This window comes from Cuculus canorus, chromosome 12, assembly GCF_017976375.1.
Source record: "Cuculus canorus isolate bCucCan1 chromosome 12, bCucCan1.pri, whole genome shotgun sequence".
Taxonomy (NCBI): Eukaryota; Metazoa; Chordata; class Aves; order Cuculiformes; family Cuculidae; genus Cuculus; species Cuculus canorus.
This window is the reverse complement of record NC_071412.1, coordinates 14,170,716-14,195,298: the sequence shown is the minus strand read 5'-3', so window position 1 is coordinate 14,195,298 and position 24,583 is coordinate 14,170,716. Positions and strand designations below refer to the sequence as shown.

General features: G+C 42.2%; 1 protein-coding gene across 10 annotated transcripts in view; it reads left to right on the top strand.

The window, feature by feature from the left end:
• The window catches only part of MEGF11 (multiple EGF like domains 11), a 291,395-nt gene that overhangs the window by 191,631 nt on the left and 75,181 nt on the right, over positions 1 to 24,583 (top strand). For all 10 annotated transcript variants that reach the window (XM_054077403.1, XM_054077410.1, XM_054077406.1 and 7 more), the window contains 3 exons: positions 5,517 to 5,653; positions 10,824 to 11,036; positions 18,620 to 18,794. In XM_054077403.1, the coding sequence (XP_053933378.1) occupies positions 5,517 to 5,653; positions 10,824 to 11,036; positions 18,620 to 18,794 (525 nt within the window). The remainder of the gene's footprint in view (positions 1 to 5,516; positions 5,654 to 10,823; positions 11,037 to 18,619; positions 18,795 to 24,583) is intronic.

Sequence of the window (24,583 nt, the reverse complement as noted above, 5' to 3'; positions counted from 1 at the left end):
GACAATTCTGAAACTGTGACCACGTTTGTTGTGCCTGCACAGCGCTTGCCAGTCTGGGACTGATAGCTACCATCATAGAATTAAACCAACAGTAAGCCAAGCAGTGACTACTTGTTACACTGTTTTCTGGGAAAAGACACAAAAGAATTGTCTTTGAATTACAGTTCCTTGGAATATGCCCTGCACCGTTAGACACTGCCCTCACATGGGAGAGAAAGCTCAAAGCTCAACTCCATGTTGTCAAAAGCACTGCCCTGTTTCCCCATCAGGAGAGAAGGAGACGGAGAAGCTGAGGAATTCAGTGGCTCAGGCAGTCGCTAAAGCAGGACTTTACATAGGACACAGAGACCAGTTCAGATCCTGTCCTTTCTCAGGCATAATTTTCATTGATTGCAATAGATTTGCTATCATCAGGGGCTATGCTGGAGAGCAGATTGCCCTAACCCTTAATCCTTTCTGTCAAGAAAGCGAGGCCAAACATTTTTGAAGTCCTCAATTTTATCAACAATGCAATAATTAAATCTCTTGGGGTTTGCCAGCTCTCACAGGCCTACACACCATTTAGCTGTACTAATTCTCCTGGCATTTTGCCTGTATCTGACAATTAGTCTCTTGGCAATCTTGTTTTAATGCATACAAGTGCTGACTTTTTATTTTAATACGTGAAAACCCCTGAAGTTCATCATAGAAGTATGGCTTCTGATGTGGACCTGTTGAAACATATAAGGGCTGAGAGAGATGTTCGTGTTCCTTTAGACTGGTACAGCAAATGCTGCCTCTGTTTGATCACACAGCTGCTTTAGTTAAAATGTACCAACTACGGGATTCTGGTGGCTATCAGGCAGCAGCGTGGGAGAAGAACACTGCTGTCCCTGATTTTTGGTGGAAGCTGTGTACAGAAAATCTCTGTGTGGAGAGTTAGAGTTCAGTCATGGCAAAGGTGGTGATAATGTTGTTCCATTTCAAATGACAAAGCAGGCAAAACTTTTCAGAAATTTAAGAATATGGCACCTCACCCTCTGCTGGCATTCAGAGGAGAGAAAGAAAAGGTTCTTTCCTAAAGAGTACTGGAGCTAAAGCATAAAGGAAGCAATTTGAATTTTGAGAGCTTATCAGTCCATTCTGCTTCTACCCCTAAGAAGTGATTGAGAAAGTGATTAACATAAAAGTATTACTTTTAGGGTATTTTTGTCACCTCCCCTTACCTTCTGCATACCAATGTTTCTCAGGATCTGAGTTGTTTTGCTGTACGCTTCCTTACCTGTATTTTATCAGGAGTTTTCTTTATGCAATATTAAAAAATCACTGAAGAGATACAAGAACATTGGAATGAAGCAGAAAGTTTTGAGAGGTCTTTTAGGATGTAGCATAGTCCCTAAAGAAGAACCACAGTACTGGGGCTGCACAGCATCCGTGGTCATGTATTTTGGCCCACCTCTGCCCTGTTCCTTACAGCTCGGAATGTCTTCTCCACAGTTTTAGTGGCCCAGAGAGACTTCTCTGAAAACTGTGTTGTTGGCTGCTCTGTCCCCAGAGCAATTCTAGAGTTAACAATTGATGTTTGAGACAAGCATAACTGAAAATTGAAGGAAGAGATTAAGTATTCTGGGGAAAGAAACTGAAATTATAAGTAAAAGCACTCAGCTTGTAAATGTTGTGATTTTAAGTATAAAGAGTCTCTCCAGGGTTTTAATGAAAAGCTGGTAATTCAGTACACAGAGAGAAAAAGTATTTTTTCCTGCTATATTTTTAATTCTTCATGGCTGGAATGATTTGGGAAGTGAGACATGAGTGGGCTGTAAACAAGGAAGCGAGATGGGATTGCTAGACAGCGTTCATTTTATTTCACACCATGGATAGTCTTTCTTTGACATCAGGAATTTGACTTGCTGATTCTGAGGCTTGAGACTGCATGTATGTATTGAATATACCATCGTGTTGGAAGGAGAGAATTCTCCCTGGATTTAGATGAGTGCAAACCCACTTGGATTTTATTGCTGCTGTACGAGCTGAGACTTTTATCCTTTGCTAGGGTAGGCTTATTAACAGCAGCTCAGCTCCCTTAGGGGCTTGGTCGCCTGTGGGAAATGCAAGGAGAGGCAATAAGTTGAATAGGAGGAAATTCTAGGGTTCTTAGGTTCTTCCTTGGATCTGCCATCTTCAAAGCATGGTTCTTTTATTGCTTGTAATATTTCTTTCCTTCTGCTTCCACCCACCCAGTGCAGACTCTCTCAGAAGCAAAAGTTATATGAACTGTGTCCTGTGAAATTTTACTCTCCCATGGGTTTTCCACCAAGAGGAAGATGGCTAACAGAATATATTGTTGAACTAGTCAACAAAATGTGGCTTCCAGCATGCTATGATGTCGGGCTTTTTCTCACTTCTACGTCTTTGTGGCTGTGGGAGTTGGTGGGTGGCTGCTTTAGGGCCTCATTAACAATTTACAGTTTACATCTTTCTCATTTGCAGTATTAAATTCTCCAAGCACACTCAGGAATGGGGGGAGAGAAGTTAAGTTTAGTTTTTGCAATGCTTCTCAGAAACAGTTCTTAAAGACTACACCCTTTGGACAACATCTGGCTGCACGTGAGCCAGCAGTGTGCCAGGTGGCCAAGAAGGCCAGCAGCATCCAGGCTTGTATTAGCAATGGTGTGGCCAGCAGGGGCAGGGAAGGGATCACCCCCCTGTACTCAGCACTGGTGAGGCCACACCTTGAATCCTGTGTTCGGTTTTGGGCCCCTCACTGCAAGAAAGGCATTGAGGGGCTGGAGTGCATCCAGAGAGAGGGAATGGAGCTGGGGAAGGGGCTGGAGCACAGGGATTCTGGGAGAGGCTGAGGGACCTGGGTCTGTTTAATTTAGAGAAGAGGAGGCTGAGGGTAGACCACATCGGTCTCTACAACTGTGTGAAAGGAGATTGTAGCGAGGTGGGGATCCAGCTCCTCTCCCAAGTAGCAAGTGATAAGACAAGAGGAAATGGCCTCAAGTTGTGCCATGCAGAGTTTGGATTGGATATTAGGAAAAATGTCTTCACTGAAAGGGTTGTCAGGCATGGAACAGGCTGCCCAGGGAAGTGGTGGAATTACCATCCTTGGAGGTATTTAAAATACATATATTGGTGCTTAGGGGCATGATTTAGTGGTGGATTTGGTAGCGTTAGGTTTACAGATCGACTTCATGATCTTACAGGCCTTTTCCAGCCTAAACGATTCTATGACTCTATCTCCATGCTCAGGAAAGCAGCAAATCTTTCCTTACATGGCAGAACACTTGTCACTGACAGCACACCCATTCTTAAGGCTCTGCATCATGGTGCCGTGTTAATACAATGCATTCTGCTAATCACTTCTTTATTGTTGCCTCTGGGCTTTATGAAGCAACTACAGTTTGTGGTTTTTTCTATTTTTCTTTCTGTTGTGGATTTTAGACATGGAGGGTGTGAGAAAATGAAGCAGGAAAAGTCTTTTCTGTACTACAAAATGGTAATAACAGCAAACAATGTCAAAAGCAGGAGCTGGTGAGATCAGGGCCTTAAAAAAGGTGCTGATGGGGTAAACTTTACTGATTAAATGTATAAGCCACAGAAAATGTTGGTCTGACATTTGATCCTCCAGAGAGGGATGTTTTGGATTCCGTTAGTACATATGAATGCAAAAAGTACACCTAAAGATTCTCTTGGCTCCAGAAATGCAGCACAGAGTATTGCTTTCTCATCATTTGTTGATAGAAATCCTGTTCCTTTTGAAACATGAAGAGAGAAAGTATTTATTATCAAGATAAATGGACACTTACATTTTCTGATATATAGCGTTGTGTATTACTCAAGTCCAGAGACACCAGTTTTTTAACGCTGTAATCTGAATGTTCTTGAATGGAGGCCAACCTGTCTGTCGTGCGGCCAAACTGCCACCTACCTCTGGATGGGAAAGGCTTGAAGGATCTGCTTTATCATTACAGTGACAATCAGCCTCTCCACTCTGGGCTTGTTGATACTTCTAAGCTTCCCAAGCTGTTGAGCCAGAACCCCAAGGAGGGAAAACAGCCATTATGGCCCTGGTTTTTGTTTTGTTTAAGGTTTGTCTGATGCGTGCCTGGTTCAAAACTCCGAGCCCCTGGGAGCAGGTTAGGGAAATGAGACTTGTGAGAGATTAAAACAAAATAATAATAGAGATTGAAAAGCACCATTTCTGTCAAACACTGTGCACTGGCAACAGCACTGCTTCCCACAGTTGCCAAACATTTTCCATTGTAGGACCCCATCTTCAGATCGCAGCACTGCCAGACTTGGCTTGGCTGAAGTTCCTCAGCTGGATGCTAGCCCTGGATTTGATGTTTGCTCACAGAAAAAAACATTCATACAACTTCTAAGACAGACTAGGGAAATCCTTATACAGCCTTGGAGCTTGGCAGGGGGCATTATGTGATACCTGGGGGAAAGAACCTGAGTTTGGCAAAACCCACAACCCGTGGTAAGCGTTCTCTGCCCTGGGGCTGGGCAGATGGGGCAGGGCTTGCTGCAGGTTTGCTTTTCCTGATGCGCAGTGCCAGACAACCAAGAATTTCTTCACTTTCAGGAGTGGTTAAGCAAGGAGGGGAAGGAGGAAACAACTTGAACTTGGGAATTTGGGTCCAGATGTAGGAAAAGACTAAAAAGGAGTTTGCAACGGGTATTTGCAGTGGACTGGAATAAAGAGGCAGGAGAGCAGAGGGCTGGGAGCATACAAAGGGTGAAGGAGGTAGCCATCATGATGTGGATTTGAGACAGGTCAGGGACTGAGATGTGTCTCCAAGGTTGGGGATAAGGAGCTGAGAGGATAATGGGTGATGCATCCAGTCAGTGTGTGAGGATTAGGCAGGTTTAGGCTGGGGTGGAGAGTTAGGTTGCTTCTGTGCCATCACTGGTGGCTTCCTCCAAGTGTCCCAGTCTCTTTTTCACATCCTGCCTCCCCCATGGCTTAGATAAAACACTGTCAGATGCCATTCTATATTAGTGGAAGAGATGAGTGTTAGGACTGAGTGAGGATGGGGGCGATGAAGCAGGTAGGATCAGAAGAGCAGTAGAGGATTCCTCCAGCAGGTGCATTTAGTCTTCTAGGGATGAAGTGATGCTGTTTGAACAGAGAAGGTCATCATACACTATCATAACTAGCAGAACCTCATCCTCTCAGTGCAGCCTTTCAAAAAATCCCTCTCTTCCGATGTGTTCCCTTTGTGACACTTACCCAGGGCATGGCAACTGCCACCCTGGCTGCAGTTTATGGAGGGCATCCAAAAAGCAGAATTATCAGTGCCTGTTCAGTAGCAAGAAAAATCCCTTCTGGTGATAAGGTAGGCAGGCATCGACTCTGGCAGCAGAACTTAAGGAAGTGTCTTCAGCCCAACTTAAACAGAAAAATTATTGCTGCTGCTCTTAGATCTAGTTTTAGCCAGAAGGACAATAAATGTCCATCCTGCATATAGAAATTTATTGCATTGTGAATATTGACTGAAATATTGCTCTTTCTGTAACTTTACCAGGGGCTGGTGTGTGCACAGCCGTGTCCTCCTGGAACATTCGGGATTAACTGCAGCCAGGAATGCCCATGCCACAATGGAGGACACTGTGATCCTGTGACAGGGAAATGCATCTGTTCAGCTGGCTATATAGGAGACAGGTAAAAATCTAAACTCCAAAGCCTTTAATTTTCACCATGAGTTGTCAATATTTATAGCCCTTCTAGGACAATCTTACTCTCTGAAAAATGGTGTTATGTTTCTGTCGCTCCAGTTAGGTTCATCCTTCTGAAGCAGTTCAAGCATTATAAATGAGGCAGTGTTATTACTTTTATTGGCAATGCTCTCCATTTACAGGTTATTTTTAATATAACTCTTAAAATTTAATGGATTAAATTTAATTTAGATATTTACAGTGATAAATTTAATAGAGAGCATTACATGTTTACAAGATATGTAAATGAACTATATTTATACAAATTAATATCCTTAAGAGTAAGCAATGCAGCAGTTTAACGTTTCCCTCAGCCCCTCTGTGCTGCTGCAGCACGGATCCATCTCAGACACCAACAAAAGGTGATAAATCCTCAAAATTTATGAACGAGAGCCTTCACCCATAAATCGATCAGAGAAGATGATAATATTGTTTCACAAAGGTGCCATGGATTTAGGAAAATGACTACACAGCAAAGTCAAGGTGGGATTGTAACTCATGTTGGCTAATCCTGCCAGCGGGGCTAACAATAGTGGGAAGCTGCTGTTAAACAAGCTTTTGTATGTGGTTGTCACTGGAGATTGGACTGTGTCACCAGGGCTTCCAGAGACACTGGGCACAGCGCACTAGTGTATGCTGTGCTGAAGCACTTTCTCCTCTACATTCCTGTTTTTTTATTAGCTGGAAAAAGCTACTATGAGTACGACATACGCTACGACAGTGCTTCTATGCGTCAACGCTCTTTGGGATGTCTCATTTCTTGCTTCGTTGTACAATCAACAAGTCTTGATAGCACACAAACAGACCAACCTTCCACCCTGTGCTGGGGTTCACAAGGCCATGTTCTTTCCCATTAAATGTGGAAGTTCCTTGTTTCTGTTTTTTCACCAGCAGTATTTGGAGGGGGCTCTGGAGGTTATGTCAGTATTTGCATGTAGTTGAATATGGTGGAAACACTAATTATTTTGAATTAACTAAGTGAAGAAGACATCAGTGTATCTCTCTTCCCCTATCATTCATATGGAGACCATTATTTCAGCCACAGGGCTCCACTGAATTACTGTTTCTAACCCAAGTTTTCTCTTCCTCTCCTTTTGGGGATGAATTCACTAAAGGAAGTGGCTGTGCAGCCTGGACGCTTACCCTGGTGACCACCGTTCTATCACAAACCATACCAAGTCCTGGCTATGCTCAGGAGGACCGATAGAGGCCCTCTGTCTCTAGGTCTCCTCATTCCGTCGTTGCAGACCTAGATTGATTTCTGGCTGTAGGTGAATTGACAGCGTTAGAGCTGTTGGGAGCTCCATGCCAGCCGAGCCAGCTTCTTTGCTCAGCTGCCAGCGTAGCCTCCAGTCACGAGGGAGGACATGCAGCAGAAGAGCTGGCTCTGCTGCAGCCGTGTGGCACAAGGAAAGTATATGGCAGGGAGGGAGAAAATAAGACATGATCAGCTGGAAGCAGTGGAAAAGAATCCTAGGGAGGGTCTCACTGTGGACATGTAGCCAAGCAAAACTCTTGGGAATGGATCCCTTGCCCTGTCCTGGAGCAGGGAAGTAAAAGATAGACACTGAAGGGAGAGACAGAAGAGCAGAAGTGCAGGCGTGTTGAAAGGATGATTAAGAACAGCAGAACATTAGGTAAACAGGCAGTTCAGAAAGCTTTTCTGGCAGCAGGGAAAAACTGTGTTAGCCTAGAAATTCCCGGCTTTCAAACGGATTCTTGGAAGGTTAAAACATGTATATCAGCCTTAGATGAGGGAAGTGAAGCCTTAGGTCCGTTATATTAATTAAAGTTTTGCCTCTTACTTGGGCCAGGGCAGCATGTTGCTGGTGAGGGTTTGTTCTGAACAGGACACATGCCCTTACCTTGCTGTAACTACACTTGGCTAATGGTACACTTGGCTCCTAATCAAAGGAGCTTGCCCTTTGATTTCAGTGAGGGCAGGGGCAGGCACAAGGTCTTTAAAAAGTCTGAATTGCATCCTTTGGTTTTGAGTTCACGCAGGGTGGACAATGGGATAGATTAGTCAGCAGCATTTTAGCTTGAAGTCTGTTGTACTTTCTGGATGTCATGCAACTTGTCACAGTGCACCAGTACAGCAGGAGATCACTGCTGCACAACAAAATAGCGTTTTCTTTAAAATTTACAAGGCACAGAAGAGATTTTCTTAAGTAAGAGGTATTGAGAACAACAACAATAAAAACATAAACGCAGTTTACCTACTGTCATCATTTTTAATTGTCAATAAATACTACGTGTTACTGCAGTTCACTGTTTGTGCAGAAGATAATAACGCATCGTTAGATAAATATTTGTGGAGGTGAGATGGTCATAAAGGTCTATGTAAATGGAATTGCCACACTTTGTTCCCAACCTGTTTTCCAGGAAGTCGCAATGCGTGAAATGTCTAGGAAACGGGCAAGCAATGTGAATAACTCCGGGCAGCTTTGTGTTCTGCTACAATGGCTGGATATGTCATGCAAATGTGTGTTTTGCAAACTGGAAAAGGAATAATAGCAGAAGCACAGTTAGGAGCTGAGGATGGGGTTTCTAAGGACTGAGCAGCTGTCAGAAGTGAACATACTGCTTTAGCTTTGTTTTCCATATTGCCATTAAACCTAAAGATTCAGTCTCAACAGAATAAATCCAGCATTTGTCATAACGATATGAGCAGTCTCGCTTTCTTGCTGTTGTGTTTGTACCTGTATCCGTTATCGACAGGATGATGATCTCCAGGCTAGTGTATTTGGGATGGCTTTTCGTGTTTGTCTGTGCTACATAGATGTGATCGCTGTTGCAAAAACAAACAGAAAAGCCTAAGAAACAGCATTATACCATGAAAAACATTTATCTGGAAAAAATGTAGGTGTAGGTACTAAGTTCATCTGTTAAGCTGGCTGTCTTATGTTTAATATTTTGTGAAATTGCTTCCATTAATTCTAGAGGTGACAGCCATATTATCCTATCCCAACCCAAATAATTATAGTGCATATTAAAGTTCAGTGGATATTATAATATGGATCTCCCCAGACAGACAGAAAGCAATGTAAATTAAACAAGAAACACAACTAGGGCTTAGCAGCTCATTTTGTAATTTAATTGAACAATGTATCTGGTTGTTAATGGTGCTATGGACACATTAGATTGATATGTTGCAAAGGAAAGATGTTTAAGTAGAAAGCTAATTCCTGCTGTGATTATTCTTATGTTCCAGAGGAGTCATTATTAGTATTCTTTGTATAAAATTCATTAGCGGTAGCTGCTTGATCTCCAAATAAATAAGTTGGTTAAATTGTTAGTAGAAAAGGGCTAATTATGTAAATGGATTAGGTCGTCAATATTTCATTTCCAGATGCTTTTCTCCCTGCTAGGTAATGCTTCATCTTCTATAAATATAGAATGATATAGTGCACTATTGACTAAGTATTCATCTCGTGGAGTACAGCCTCTCCTGCTAACTAGTCGAGCTGTATACAGCAATGGAGACATAAGGCAGCTTAATGCGTTCTTCATTGCATTTCATTTGCTTAGTGTTCCAGTCCTACTGTTGCCCATTCTTCGCTGGTTATTTCCTTTGCAGCTGAGCTACCCTGAGAGCAGCAGGGCAAGCAGCCAGTACCGCCGGTGATTCTCTGCGCTCTTTCCCTTCCTGTTTGTCACAGGCTCCTCTCTCTTTGGGTCGCCTATGAACTTCTGAACTTGGATTGTGTAACTAGCAACTGTGTTGACGTTTGCTGCAATTAAATCACTAGCTAGGCTTTTTCCTTTGTCTATTTATTTTCAGTAAAATGTGATCATCTGAAGCTGCAAAAGTAATGCTCTGCTTATACACAGGCTGCGTTCGTTGCAGTTTTGCCTGGCTTGCATCACACATTAATCTTTTATTACTGATCATTATATTAACTTTCACCTGCCAGCTGTGAAATGACCTGCAGAAAGACATTTAACAATTGCTTCTATCTACCGAGTTTACAGTATACACTTGAATCAATGCTCAGGATTAAATTAATGCTGATAGGCAATTTCCAATATCTGGCATCCTTGTGATAAGGGAATTGGGCTTTTCTGGACTTCTTTTTCTTTTTTTATTAACTGAAAAGGCATATCTGTATTTCACGGTGGATCATGTAAACTGTACTACTGACTCATTGCAGGATTTTGAAACCACTGAGTTATGTCAAGCATAGAATCCGTTGCTTTCTTTAGGACCTTAGCTGAGCTTTTCAAAGTAGGAAATATTATCAACACTTAAACTGATTGTGTAGGACAATGAAACACACTCTTGGCAGATTTCATAATGTATCCAGTAGGGAAATATTTTAAACAGTGCAGGAAGGTGCAATTTAAAACAATCTGTGTGTAGTGTTTACAGGTTCTGTTTTCGTGTGTAGCAAATATTAAAAATGTTGGCAATTTTGGAGAAGATACTACACAAAGGAGCATGAAAGTAATTTGTCTTGAGATTTTATACTACTGAGCATCCCTGGAGTAAGAAATGAAAAGCAAATTTGAGCTTCAGTTGCTCTGAAAACACAGATACACACACACACACACACACATAAAAGACAAAGGAGTGTATTTTCTCTTAGTTGATATAAAGCTGGTGCAATGACAGCATAGAGAGAAAGTAACACTATGTATTGCAGGAGGACACTTCACTCAATGTTGTTTAATAAATCACATTTTTTTTCAATCCTCATTATCGCTATAGGACCCTATGCTTCTGAAGGTGCACAATCCTTCTGTTAAAAGAGAAAGCAACCGGATGAGGGTTTTCTTAAGAAATATCTTATTTTGTATCAGTTTCTTATAGTTGATGAATGCAATTGTCATGGTCCAGGAAACAAGAATGCACTTTTGTTAACTAAGGTATTATTAACTAATACAAATTTGGCAGGATATAATTGGACAGAGATTAATGCTTTTTCAGTTAAGAGCAATTTACCTACCCAATATATCACATCACTCAATGATATCATCAGTTCACAGTATTTTACTTAAATAAAAGAGCAATGATTTTATACTTAATTCATTAACCAAAACGTTCCCTCGTAAAAGTCAGAAACAGACTGGACCATAGCATTTGACTGGATCCTATTTCACATATTTCATTGCAGGTGTCAAGAAGAGTGTCCTATCGGGACATATGGCTTTCAGTGCACACAAAGATGTGACTGCCAAAATGGTGCAAAGTGTTATCATGTGAATGGAGCGTGTATGTGTGACCCTGGATTTAAAGGGATTTATTGCCAAGAAAGAATGTGTCCCGAAGGGTTTTATGGCCTCAAATGCAACAAGAGGTGTCCTTGCAACACTACCAACACTCTCAGGTATGTACGTCATATTATATACTACTGCAGGGACTGCCAAACAAAAGCACTGGGAAAAAAATCAATTAACTACACCCACTCCCTTTTTCTCTGTTGTTCTAACTAAGAACACAGACAGTTCCTCTGGATTGCAACCTTTGATTTAAATGACCTCTGATTTGGAGTTGTGAGCCTCAGTCCAGCCACCTACTAAGCATGTATACGTTAACTGTTTAAAACAGTTCTGCTAAGATCTGAAACAACATGACATACGGACTTATCCTGTAACTGCAGTCTTTTAACCATAAGAACTACCATATGATACACATATGTATTTATAATAACCCACCGACGTTTAAAAAATATAGCTATATTTACTCAAACTCATCATTTTGGCTCTGGTTATGACATGGGTTTTCCTGTTAAGTCTATAGACAGCAAGGGGACTAAAATCTATAGACAACAATGAAACCTAATTTGCTTCAGTTTATGTCTCGTGGCAAATCACCTTGTTGAAAACACTTGAGGCAGATGTATAAATAGACTGAAATCAATATCCCCAGGTCAGTCTATGGAACTGTAACCAAGATGACATTGTGAAACCAGACATCTCTTCTCTTATGTGACTACTTCTGCTCTTCATTCGGGGTGTGTATGTGTGAGGTATTCAGGAAAACAAATATCAGGGAAGTATATCTAAGATGGAGTAAGCCTCTCTTAGAAGGTCAGGTTTCGATGCTTTATTCTCTTTTGCTTTTTTTAGGAACTGATTTTTAGAATCATATAATCATTAAGGTTGGAAAAGACCTCTAAGATCATCAAGTCCAACCATCACATTCTTGAAGTTCTCATTACTAAGAGGTAGAACCACAAACAGGCTTGACCAACTGAAATGGGATAGGTTGAATTTACTTACCCATTGCAAGCTTGAATAAGTTTTCGGAACCTTTAAAAAAAAAGGAAGAATTTAAGACTCTTCCCTTTTACCTTATTTGTTACCTTTTGTAACTCCTTGCCTTGTTTACTGACTGCTGGAATTGCTGTTTGGAGGTTCCTCACCCCCTCACATACAGTAAAGGGAGCCTGGAGATGAAAAATACCCTGACCTCAGCTATTCTGATGGAATAGAGTGCCCACGTTTCCTTACCGTGCCTGCAAGATGCTGAGCCCCTCAGCTCCTACTTGATTTCCTCCTTTTTATGTCTATGACTGTTAAGCATTCATAGCCAATTCAGGATTGTGTGGGTTTCAGAGGCAGGTGAGGATAGTTGATGGCCAAGCAAGTATGCCCTTGATACGGCCATTCTTCAATTTTAAACCAGACAGGTAGGGACCTGACTGTCTTGCTGATGATGACAAACCTACCTTGCAGTCTTGCAGCCTGCTAAAGTATAAACACTCTCCTCAATTATGTATGCAAGCAATACCACCTAATTTGTGTGCATGCACACACGCGCGCGCGCGCACACAAACACTCCAGGCGAATCTGTTTGTGTGATTGAGATAGACTCTATTTGTCTCAGTCTAGGAAATAAACAGGAGATCTTTCTTGTGAATTCAAGTTCAACTGTGAGTGGTGAGGCTTTGCTTAACTGAAAGTCAGAGCTCACAGTGGATTATTTAAAAGCCTTGTAATTCTGATGATGTAGGTCCTGTACGGAAAGACAACTCTAGCTCTGTTGGGTTTGACAGAGGATCCAAAGTGTTCAACACCTCAAAGGTAGCTCTGTACAACAGGCTTCTGCCACTTCTGATTATTTTGTGTATCATAAAATAGTGCAAAAAATAACACCCCTAAGGCATGAGCTGAGCATTATATGCACAAGGTAAATGTTGCATTGTACTGAGGGTAGGGAATGTCTGGAGAATTACTGCAGAGTGAGCTAGGGTGTAAGTTCCAGCATGTCACAGTACTCTGCATTACCTGCCGGTGTGCACGGCTTAAACTGGCAGTAAATACAAGGCAAAATGCTCCTCAGTGAAAGCTGTTCCTCATGTGTGAGTGAGAATATGCTCTTGGAGAGTTGCTGACACAGGGTGTCCTCGCCCCCGCTCTTAGCCTGCAGAAACCTGTTTGCGGCCCTATATTCCCTTAAAGGTGCAAACAAAGTAGCAGGACCGCAGGCCTTGGACCAGGCTGAGCTGGGCTGCTGTTTCTTGGCTAGCTGCTCAGTTCATGAGGAGTCTTTTAGGTGAGGGAAGATTGTGGGTTTGAGGGCACAGGAGTTCATTCTGGGTTACTCAGGGACTTGCTGGGAGATGCTCTTGGGGTTAGTTGGAACATCCTTTGTGAAAGAGCAGACTAGCACCATCCAGCTGTGAAGAAAGGCGAGGTCTCAAGTTAGAAAGATCTCAGAAAGCTGGAGGCTCGAATCCTCTCAGGGCTCTTCTCTGGGCATGTGGCTATTCTATGCGCTGTGTACCTGACCTGAGCCTGGCTGCTGTTTGACAGATACATTTTACACCTTCCCTCCCATCACTGCTTCATCAACTTCACATGCAGCGTCCTCTGCTAAGATGGTATCTCCATTTCCTCAATAAATGAGTCTAGTCTCTCCACTGATAGAATCTCCCTTTCTCCTACCTCTTATCACTGCTGTTGTGGAACAAAGAGATATCAGCAAGCTGTAGATCTGTAAATGTTCTCTCATTCATCCATGGTGTTTCAGTGTTCCACTTTTCAATGCGCTCCTCGGAGTGCTGTCAATGTCTGAGCCGAGGAGTGTCAGAGCTGATGGAAAATGACCTTCCCCAAAGGCACTCCATATCCTGAACAAATCTTTTTGCTGAATGCTTAGCCAGTCCCATACAACGTACTTCTCTTCCCACCCACCTCCTCCCATTCCTCCGTGGATTTTTCATCATTATTGATACTTTGGTCTTCCAAAGCGATTCATTTACTGACAGCCATCTATTTTCCCCAGAAACAATTTTAAGTGTTGGCCACTTGTTGTGATACCTGAGTGTGTAGGATAATTATATAAACCCTTGAAAGCAGGTGAGGGGAGGTTACTTACTTCTATCAGTGGTTTTGACTCATTTGATCTGGTTATTGAGGAGCTGGCTGGAACAGAAGGTTCTGGGAGCTTTGAGGAGCGAGTTGGGGAGGAACATTAAGAAATACACAATCAGCTTTTCTGTTTTCATAGATCTATCTATTTTAATGTCTGAAGAGACTAGTGTTATCATCTACTCTAATTTCCCGCATAGCAATGGCTGAAGAACATCATTGAATAATTTCTGCATCAAAGCACGCTGAAAGGCACTTTGTACAGGACTTGCAAACAACCCCAGAGTTAGGTATTTGGAACGAGCTGGTGGCTTGGACTGTCCTTCCACAGGAAAGGGTACCCCTGTAAAAAATTGCCCTGTGCAAAAAGCTGATGTTGAGCCAGCCTACAATAGTCAGAAAGGCCTAATCCTGGCTTGCCCTTCTGAAAAGCTGAGGGGGAAATGAATAGCTTCTTGAACACTGGTGTGGGGCCAGCATGTGGAGTTGCAGTCTTACAGTAATGTTTTTCTCAGGTCAGAGAAGGGAAGGCAGATGCAGTGACCTGTAAAGCCTTGACTAGTTCTTAGTACGCTGAAGTCAAATGACATGGCTACGTCTCCAGAGGCTAATTATTGCCTCAACACTGAAAAGTTTGGAACGACCAAACCCCATGGACCTTACGAGAAGTTTTGCTGTGACCCAAGTCAGGGATGCACTTGAGGGAGGCTGGCTCGGAAGATGTGGTGAACTGAAGTAGTGGCCCAGCAGTCTCATTGTGGTTACTTCTTTAAAAGCAAGAGGGCATTTTAGTGAAGGAGACTGAATGTAGTATGGCCACCGAAAGACAGAAAATACAGTTAAATAAGGAATAGGCTGTTGTTAATTAAGATGAGATGACTGGTGCTAGTGTATAAACAGCAAATCAGGAAATTAACTGGGAAGAAGTTGTTTGCACTGAAAGATGTGTGGAGAAAAGATTCAGAGTTTGGAACAGACTGTGCCTTCTAAGGCATTTCTTCTCCTGATTTGCCTTAAGAAAGTTAAATTACCTGGTTTCCTCAGATTTCCTCAAAATTGGATGCTTAAAACATTTAAAGGTCAAAAATCCCATTCTGTTTTTCAGTTCAGCTAGTAAAAAAGAAAGAAAGGAAGAAAGGCATCGTTTTACAACTGGGAAAAATGAAGGCAGAAAGAGTTAGTTGTGTAGCCAAGATTCGCTGGCAGGATTGGGAAGAGAACAGCTGTCTTCTGAATTTTGGTTAAACATCTAAATCTCAGCCATCTTCAAGTTAGCACTGCATCAGGGCACCTTAATTGTCAAAGAAGTGGTTTTGTTTCGAGGCCTTGTATTCTTTGTGTCTGAGACAAGTCTTCCGCGTCCCCTGGCGGGGCACAGCCCGCAGCCCATTCACACCTGGCTAGGTAGGTCTGAGGTCCTTTTGCTTCTTCCGCTACCGTAGCACTATGGGGTGTGTTAATGCTTGACTTGCCAAAAGCTTTGGAAAGATTGATTCTGCTGCTGTCAAGGAGGTTTCCCTTCCCGTGCTGTACAGTCTATTCACCAACTGCTGATACCTACCCGGAACTATTGTTATGCGCACCGTAACTCTGGAATTTAATGTGGAAGGTTTTTCCTAATGCTACAGTGCCAGCACTGTGTAAGGCAGCAAAAGATAAGCATTTCAAAGCACTAGAGGGCTACAAGTTCCAGGCCTAGGAGGAAAATAAACTTCTGTTACGGTCAGGCTGATAATGGCATAGTTCTTTCTCCAGCGGGAAGGTTATATGGATGCAGGGACCCAAACAGCTGCAGTGGGCTTTTCCTAGCTCATGGCCTCGTGAAGGAGTGGAAAAGGTTCAGGGGGCCAGAGTACAGTCTTACCCTTCTACTGGACCGTGTTTTGGAGTCCGAGCCCTGTCTCCAGCATTCTGTTCTGCAAAGCCTGTTTGAGTCTTGCTTCTTATTTTAGTGCATGTTAGGAGGATTTTTAGTCCTTAATATATAGCCTGCATCCCATGCAAAAAAAAAAGCTGTCTGTTTTGATGAAGGAGCCAACCTTGGAGTAGAAATTCTTACTGAGTATAGTATTTTCAGTTGAATTGTCATAGACTGATTCAAACTGCCACGATCATATATTATATTTGAAAGATTTAATTTAGCCAACAGATGCCGTTCTTATGGAACTGTATGATACGTGCAGCAGGAGTGAGAACAGGGAAACAAAAAATCCACTTTAAAATATTTCTTTAATGTTTAGCTTTCCGCTTCTATTAGGTAATGATTAATAGATCCTGAGAGGGGGGAAACGAGCCTTTATTATTTTCATTTGAATGTTAAGAGGTGCTTTGTGAACAACCATAATTTCAAGGACTGCTTTGTCAGAAGAATTTCATGGATAGTAGTTTGTTAAGCTGATGAATTGTTTTAATTAGTCAGTAAAACACTATTTATGATGGAACATATGACACTCACAAAACTTGGTCATTCTTAGTCACAACAGTATGTGAGTAACCTCTCCTACCAGCAATTGCCAGAAACGTACTTGGAAATCGCATTTTATGAGGTTACCTTGAAAATTAACATATACAGTATTAATTTTATAGGTGTAAAGAAACTCATTCAGTCATGTCTGCAATATTAAACTATAGCAATAAATAATCGTAAAGGAAAATAAATAGTTCCCATGAGGCAAAAAAAACAGGAGACAGGTCCACGGAGCGGTGCCACCTTGCGGAACTCTATTCTTTCTTGTTCTGAGAATAATAAAAACTGATTTTCAGCGATATTATTTCTCACTTTTCTCACCAAGGGCTGAGCAGTGCTGTTACGGTGCAGTCTGGTGGGGCAGAGGCCTCAGAGCAGGCTGAGCACTCAAGTGAAGGCTTACACTCCTGCCTGGCGCAACAACGTGGGGCCCTTTTCCAAGGATCAGGTTCCCTTTCCATCTCCTGCTCTCTCTTTTGATCATCTCATCTCCCCAAACTAGACATCTCCCTGTGCTCTCCTCTCACATCCCCGAGAAACCTCCATCTCTTCAAACCGGGACTTAACCCGTCTCCAGCCTTCCCCTCCTTTTCCAGCCGCAGCCACAGCCTCGGCATAGCTCTCCTGCTGTGGGAAGTTAGTGCCCTAAGGAAAGGAGGGAGATGCTCTTTCTGTTCATAGGAGAGAAAATGGTGAATAAACTGTTTAATAGCAGGAGGAGCAGAGGGCTAAGTCTTCCACCTCCCAGATGTAGAAGGACCAGGTATTGTCCGGTCGTTCGGGCTTGATGCTCCCTTCTACTTTTTTCTCTCTGTGCTTTCATAACAGTGTGGAGTTGTGTGAATAGAAATGAAAGCCAGAGGATTAATGCTGGGCAGCAATGCTCATTATTCAGCATAAAGGAATTTGACTCATTTCCCTGCACAGCTGTGATTTAGTCCCAGGGCTCCTGTTGACTCCTGTCCTGAATAAATGCCAGGGCTTCAGGTAGTGGTCAGTTCTGTTCACTACGGATGAGTATTCTCTGCAAAACTCTCTTTCCAAGGAGATTTTTCACTTCCAAAGCACTTTCTAGCTCTCCCGGATGAAAAGTTCTGCTGAGGTGACACTGACTTATAAAAGACAGAATAGAATAGAAGTGAAGTACTGTGCCACAGGACTTGGGTTTATCTTCAAAACTCTCCTGATTTCATTCCTCCATCCATTAGAATTTCTCCTAACTCTGAAATGTTTTCCATGAGGGTGGTGAGGCCTTGGCCCGGATTGTCCAAAGCAGTTGTGGCTGCCCCATCCCTGGAGGCGTTCAAGGCCAGGTTGGATGGAGCTGTGAGCAGCCTGGTCCAGTGGGAGGTGTCCCTGCTCATGGCAGGGGGTGGAACTGGATGGGCTTTAAGGTTTCTTCCAACCCAAACCATCTATTATTCTAATAGACTGTTTTACGGCCAAGTAGTATGGCACATATATGTCATGCAATGATGTAGGTTAATAGTGTTGTGCATAATGTCAATAATCCAAGTCACACTGATTTCAGGATGGAAAAGCATAAACCAGTGCTGTGGCAGTTCCCAGATGTTTGGAAGTAGTGTGCCAGGCTGGTATTTAGTGCTGTATTCCCTATTCATTTCCTAAGTTCGATGGCTGTTTATGTCTACCATCCTTAACAGTTTTCAGAGGTTCTGCTCTTAGCGTGACTCTTGCTGGCACTGCATGTAAAATGTTCTACTGCTGGTTACGGGCTGTATTTTTCTGTCATGTTCACTATAGTGACCTTCCAGTACCTGAAGGGGGCCTACAGGAAAGCTGGAGAAGGGCTGTTCGAAAAGGCTTGTGAGGGTAGGACCAGGGGGAACGAGTATAAGCTGAAGAGGGGCGGATTTAGACTGGACTTTAGGAAGAATTTCTTCACCACAAGAGTGGTGAGACACTGGAAGAGGTTGCGCAGGGAGGTTGTGGCTGCCCCATCCCTGGAGGTGTTCAAGTTCGGGTTGGATGGGGTCTTGGACAGCCTGAGCCGGTGGGATGTCCCTGCCCATGGCAGGGGGTGTGAAACTAGATGATCTTTAAGGTCCCTTCCAACCCTAACTATACTATGATACTATGTCATTATTGTCTGTCTGTGTTCATTAGCTGTCATCCCTTGTCTGGAGAATGTAGCTGCAAAGCGGGCTGGGCTGGACTCTACTGCAATGAAACCTGTCCCCTTGGATACTACGGCGAAGGCTGCCAGCTGACCTGCCCTTGCCAGAACGGTGCAGATTGTGACAGCATCACAGGGAAGTGTACGTGTGCACCGGGATATATGGTAAGTGAGAGCTGGGAATAACGGGGCATTTCATAAGGTGCCTGCAAAAAAATTAGAGAGGATTTTAATCTGATTTCAAGTAATATTTGCAAAAAAGTGGCCAAATGTAGGTAGTTTTTCCCCAATCTATTGTAAGTCCACATAATTCTCATTTGAGCAGTGTTAAATTATTACTTCTGGTTATTTACTTAGCGTTAGTATTCTAGGTGTATTACTGTTATAAGGATAAAGACATGGTTTCCTATCGTATATTCTAAGTCAATACGTAACAAAAAAGGTGTCAGATTATTGTCTGCCTGGAAGAGCAGAAAAAGAATTCTCATGGCCTTTCAGCATGTTCCTTGTCAGTCACATTGTGATTTTAATAGATGTAGATCTTTTAAAATGTTACAAATGATAGAGCAATTTATGTCTTTTCTGAGCATATATGGCAGGTGTCTTTTACCTCAGCTTCAGAGAGAGCGTCAGACATTCTGAGGTAAACAAGCATTACATTTTATAGATGAGATATAAAATGGCTTAAGAAATCAGCTAAGATGAAACAAGAAAAAGTCAGAATTAATGATTTCCAGGTTGCAACAGAAAGTCTGGGGACACGGACCCAAGTGTCCAGTCCTGCTACAGCCGGGCATAATGGAACTCCTGCTAGTAAGTTCTCTGGTCGTTCATATATGAAACACTTCTTTCCTTCTGGAGCACACCGTGGAAGAAATCCTTTTTTCAAGGAAAATTCCATCACAACTTCATTAGCACTTGTCTTACTGTAATTTGTGGTCTTAATTATTAGTTATAATTACTAAGTTTACTAGAAACCAAGCTTCAGACTCAAAGGCATTCCCAATACTTTTACAGCTCCCACTGACATTTAGCAGCCAACTGAAACTGGCAGCCTCCTAGATGAGTTTTACCCTCTATTGTTTGAAGTTGCAACTTGAAAATGAGATGAACAAATGTCTCCAAATACTAGGGAACGTGATCTTTGACCATGTTGTACCTCTTTTGATTTGCATTTATGAAACACGGTGGACATTTTACCAGGTCACTTTAGAACCAACGGGAGCGGGATAGTGTCTTGGATCTGGACAGCAGAGCAGCCGCATCCAACCATCAGAACCCACTGCAGTGTTTATGGTTTCCTTGAAAACATATTGCAGTGTTCTGCAGTGGCGTGTGCTGCTGTCATCTACAGGGGAGGCTGCACTGCCCTGTGACAAGATCTGTGTGTGAGTTGTATTATGAGATTAGTGGGATGCTAAAGCCCTTTTAGCCTCCCTCCCTTTAAATCCACACCTGAGCTTGTGATCACCAACCACCATCTCCAACACTGTGGAACTGGAGTTGTGGCTTAAAGACACTTTTATTTTCTGCTACATGTCAACAGCTGTGCCTGAAAGTTGGAGCTTCCATCTAATTTCCAGGAGTTCTCTCAATGCCAGTTGTAAACAGATTTATTTAGGTATGAGGGGTAGAACTGTCAAAAGCATCTGTGCAAGACACAAGTACTTCGAGATGTAAAAAAATGAAGAAAGCAGATTTGAGGTGTGATTCCCCACTCACACTAACAGAAAACAAGAATTTATCTTCTCTGTACTGTGGTGATACACAAGTATTAATATAAAGTGGAGGAAAGAATGAAGGCAACAGCATTTTAGTAACAGGTACATAAAACCCAAGATACCAAGATCCTCTTTCTTATAAGGAATGCTGTTCAAGTTTGCAGCACAAAAATATTTTGGGACCCTTTACTGTGTAGATTTTTAAAAAAGCATAGTTTTTCCAATACATACTGCTCCAAGACAGTATCAATACATATTGCTCCAAGACAGTATTACTGCAGGCGTGAAGCCTGGGAAGTTCTTATTGCATTGCTTCAAAATATGTTTAATATCACAATAAAGAGCTTTCTTGCATTGACATTTAAACAGCTTGGTTATTGAGAATAGCTCTATAATCACTGAAGCATATTTAGGCATTAGTATCATTGCTCTCTCATAATATACTATAATCTCTGGCAATTAGTCCATGAGGGGAAGTAAATCCTTGAAATTGCTAATTTATTGCCTCTGAAGCATATTTGTCACTCATCTGCATGCCAGATGACTTGAGTTGCAATGGTTCTTTCAAATGCTAGAGAACATAGACTGTAAAGAAAAGTTGACAGGAACCTTTCCTTCACACCACGGAATGGCAGCGTCCTGCCAAGCTGCTCTGGCTCTATACTCCATCCTCTGGGCAGGGAGGAGGTCTCTGCACTGCTTCATGATGCAGCCTACAGGTCATGCGGAAGATGCTGTGAGGCCAGAACCCTCTCAAGTCTTGAAGTGTCTTATCTTGATGGCACACTCACGACCACACTTTGCCTTCAAGCGTGCATGCCTGCCGCTGGCTGAGGCAATGGGGAGCTTTGCCTGAGGGTAGAATTCTGCCCATGAATGCAACTGGCCTGCTGGCTCTTGAATGCAGAATCTCTCTTTTGGCAGTGCTGACAGTAGAGTAATGCTTAATAAGAACTGGGCAGAGCTAATTATTCAGAAAAGCCATCGATGAATCCCTCTGGCTTTTTGTAAGCATGAGGCTTGGCTGATGCAGCTCCGGGGTCAGGAATTTTGCGATGTGATTGGAAAGAATGAAAAGTGGGATCAACACCTTATGGTTTACTTTTGATCTAGACACAATCTTACACAGCAAAGCAGGCTGAAGGGTTTCTAAGGAAGGATGGAAGGAAGAGGATATGATGGGATATGGGATATAACTGCAAAATCTAAGTGGAAAGACAGAGAGGTTGGACCCAGAGGACTTTTGGGTTACTGGATGCCTGGAAAACATAGTGACCAAGAAGTGACAGTCTTTTCCTGACAAAGCACTCCTCCAGCCCACTTCTTTTGCACAGATGGCTTGTTTTTTAACTGTGCCCTGCCTCGGCTGTGTCAGGGCAGCTGGGCTGAGTTTCAGAATGAATCATCCGCAATCGCAGCCAAAACAGGGACATTTTGTTGGGATGCAGAACAAGTCATTAAAAACACAAAGCATCTGGTCACCTTTATTAAACGTATTAAGTGGAAAGGCAGCCTTCCCATAGGTTGACAAGTACGTGAGCAGAGCACTTAATTTTTGGAAGTTAAGCAGATTCAAGTTTTAAAATAAAAAGGTACCATGTAGCTCAGAAAATAATACATTATTCATTAGCTGTGACATTTCCAAAAATTCAAATGCCAAAGCAAAATATTGGTGAGCTTGCAGTTTTGGATAGAATTTCAAAACATTTTATAGCTTCTTCTTTTTTTGATGAATATTTTGGGTCAGATTCAACAACTGGATTTGCACATACCTAGCTCTAAAAACAAATTACATGGTTGTAAAGGTGTTATTGGGTACTGGTACAGGTAATTTGGATGAGGTTCTGATATGACTGTGCTCACACTACAGAACTGCACTATTTTAACTGTATGGGTGTCTAAACCACAGCACAGACACTGAGTGAGATTTGACTGAAGAGGTAGCTGAGAAATCTGAGTGATGCACAATTAAACCCAACCAGCCCAGTTCTTGGAGGCAGCATAGAGAACAATAAAAACAGAATAGTAGGAGCAGAGAAGCCACAACAAAATCTTCTTCCCCAAAATCACAGAGCGTGTCTTGAACTGCTGCCCATACACTCGAGCAGGAGAGTCCACACTACAGGCTGCTGGAAACCCGGTCTTATTGCATCTCATTTGTGAAGGGGGAACAAAGACTGTATCAATTTAATTAAGATGATTGCAGGGAATAATCATGATAAGCATGCCAATAGGGCACTTACCTGGAACTGATGTTTTTAACATATTTGAGGCTTGCCTGTCAGTACTTGTGATGAATTGCCAATGATGCTTTTCTGAAGAATGGTTTTGAAAAGCCATTCTACTGCCATCTCATTTGTAGCAAGAAGGAATCTGAGAAACACACACAGGGAGTACACAAAGATTAGCCTCAAAAAGTATACAGGGAGATTCTTAACTGGTAGAAATTGGATCCTTACTCCCACATGCAAATAGTCGCTCCTTACAATAAATTACTTGGATGCAATTATAGGAGTGGTGAGAAGGGTTGTACCTCCCCCTCCATCCAAATTCTGCTTTAAGATGCTCTTGCGAGTCCACAGAATTCAGTTGTGAATTAGGGATGTAAAATAAATCAGGATTTGCCCTGTCCTCTTTTCTTTTGTTTTTGGTTCATTGAATTTTATTCCTGTAATTCAATAAATGTGGTGAAGAAGGCCAGAGGATATGAATTAAATATGACAGGAGACCACAGGAATCCTGACCTCCTGTCTCCCAAGGAAATCTTGAAACCAACCCCCTGCACATACCTATCAGCATTCTGGCTCTTGGAATCGTTATAAATGCTATTGAAATACAACTAAGTTCAGCTTCTCCATCGCACAGCTAATCGCAAGTTTCTTGGAAACAGCAGCTATTTGGAGACCTCACCCAGTGCTATACCTTTGTTTCTTTATGGGTGCTTTGTTTTCTTCCTTTGAAAAATGGATTTGACTTCAAATGCTATCATTCTGTCTGTTGTGGGAAGGAGATAAGTAGTTAAAACATTTCTCAGCCCAAGATGCTCTGAGAAAACTTTAACACTTATCTGTGGAATTTGTGGTCAGCTTTTACTTCAGCGGGCAAGTAGTTCTATATTTCACATCTAGATGACAGAACTTATATTACTTTAAAGAGTTCATCTATTTATGCCGCAATTTTTTGAAGACCTGTCTGCTTTTATTGAACCCTGCATGCTGGCAAGCAAAGCCAGCACTTCATCACCAAAATGAAAGAATTCACTTTGACATTTTTCTGTTCCTTGACTGTAGTAGTAGGTCCCATGCAAGCCAATCGCAGTACAGGAAAGGATGGAGACTATAGGAGTGATGACATCTCACTAGAACGTTTTTCAGCTTTCGGAATGTCTCTTGGATTCCATAAGACTTTCCAAGCACTGCGCATCTATAGCCATTTCCATCTTCTGTTGATGTTGCATCAAAATTGCATTTTAGAAATACAGTAAAATAATGCCTTTCAAATATGTCGTTATATAAGTACTTACGTGTGTGTGTGTATATATATATATATATCTCCAGCTGAGCTCAGTGGGTATCTGTGCACTTAAGGCCTGAAAGACAGGCTTAATCTGTCTCTATTAAGTCCATAATTTTGTCTGGTATGCCAGAGTTTCTCAACACAATGCTTTCTCTACCACAGAGGTACAAATTGCTTCCAAGGTTTGCATGGACACACCTGCATATCAGAGTAAAACTCAGCCCCTGTAACACACAGCAAACAATAACTGCAGCACTTAGTAAAAATAAATGTTTATTACAGTGCTCTAAACCTATTAAACTCCATAGCAAATATATAACAAACTGCATGACGGGTGATCTCGCAGTCAGTACAAACACCCACACACGCAGCCTCAGGCCTGTCCTAGTCTGCCCCATGGCCGCTTAATGAGTCAAACGACCAATGTTCCCTTCTATAGAAGTGAGGAGAAACATAATTCTGTGTTACCTGTGAAGGTATAAGGAACTTCCAGGTCCAGTCTGTTGACTATTCCAGCTATGACTGGCTTCCCTCTGGCACATACAGTGTCTCTTTTTCCCTGATGAAAACCTACAAGAATAAAAAAACCTGAAGTCTGCTCTCCTGTCCTGCACCTTTAAAATTTTCTCTCTTGTCTAAAAGAAAAGAAAAAGTAAATAGAAAAGAACACCTTATCTTCAATTGAATTTTCCCTGAAGGACTGAGATCCCAGGTAGG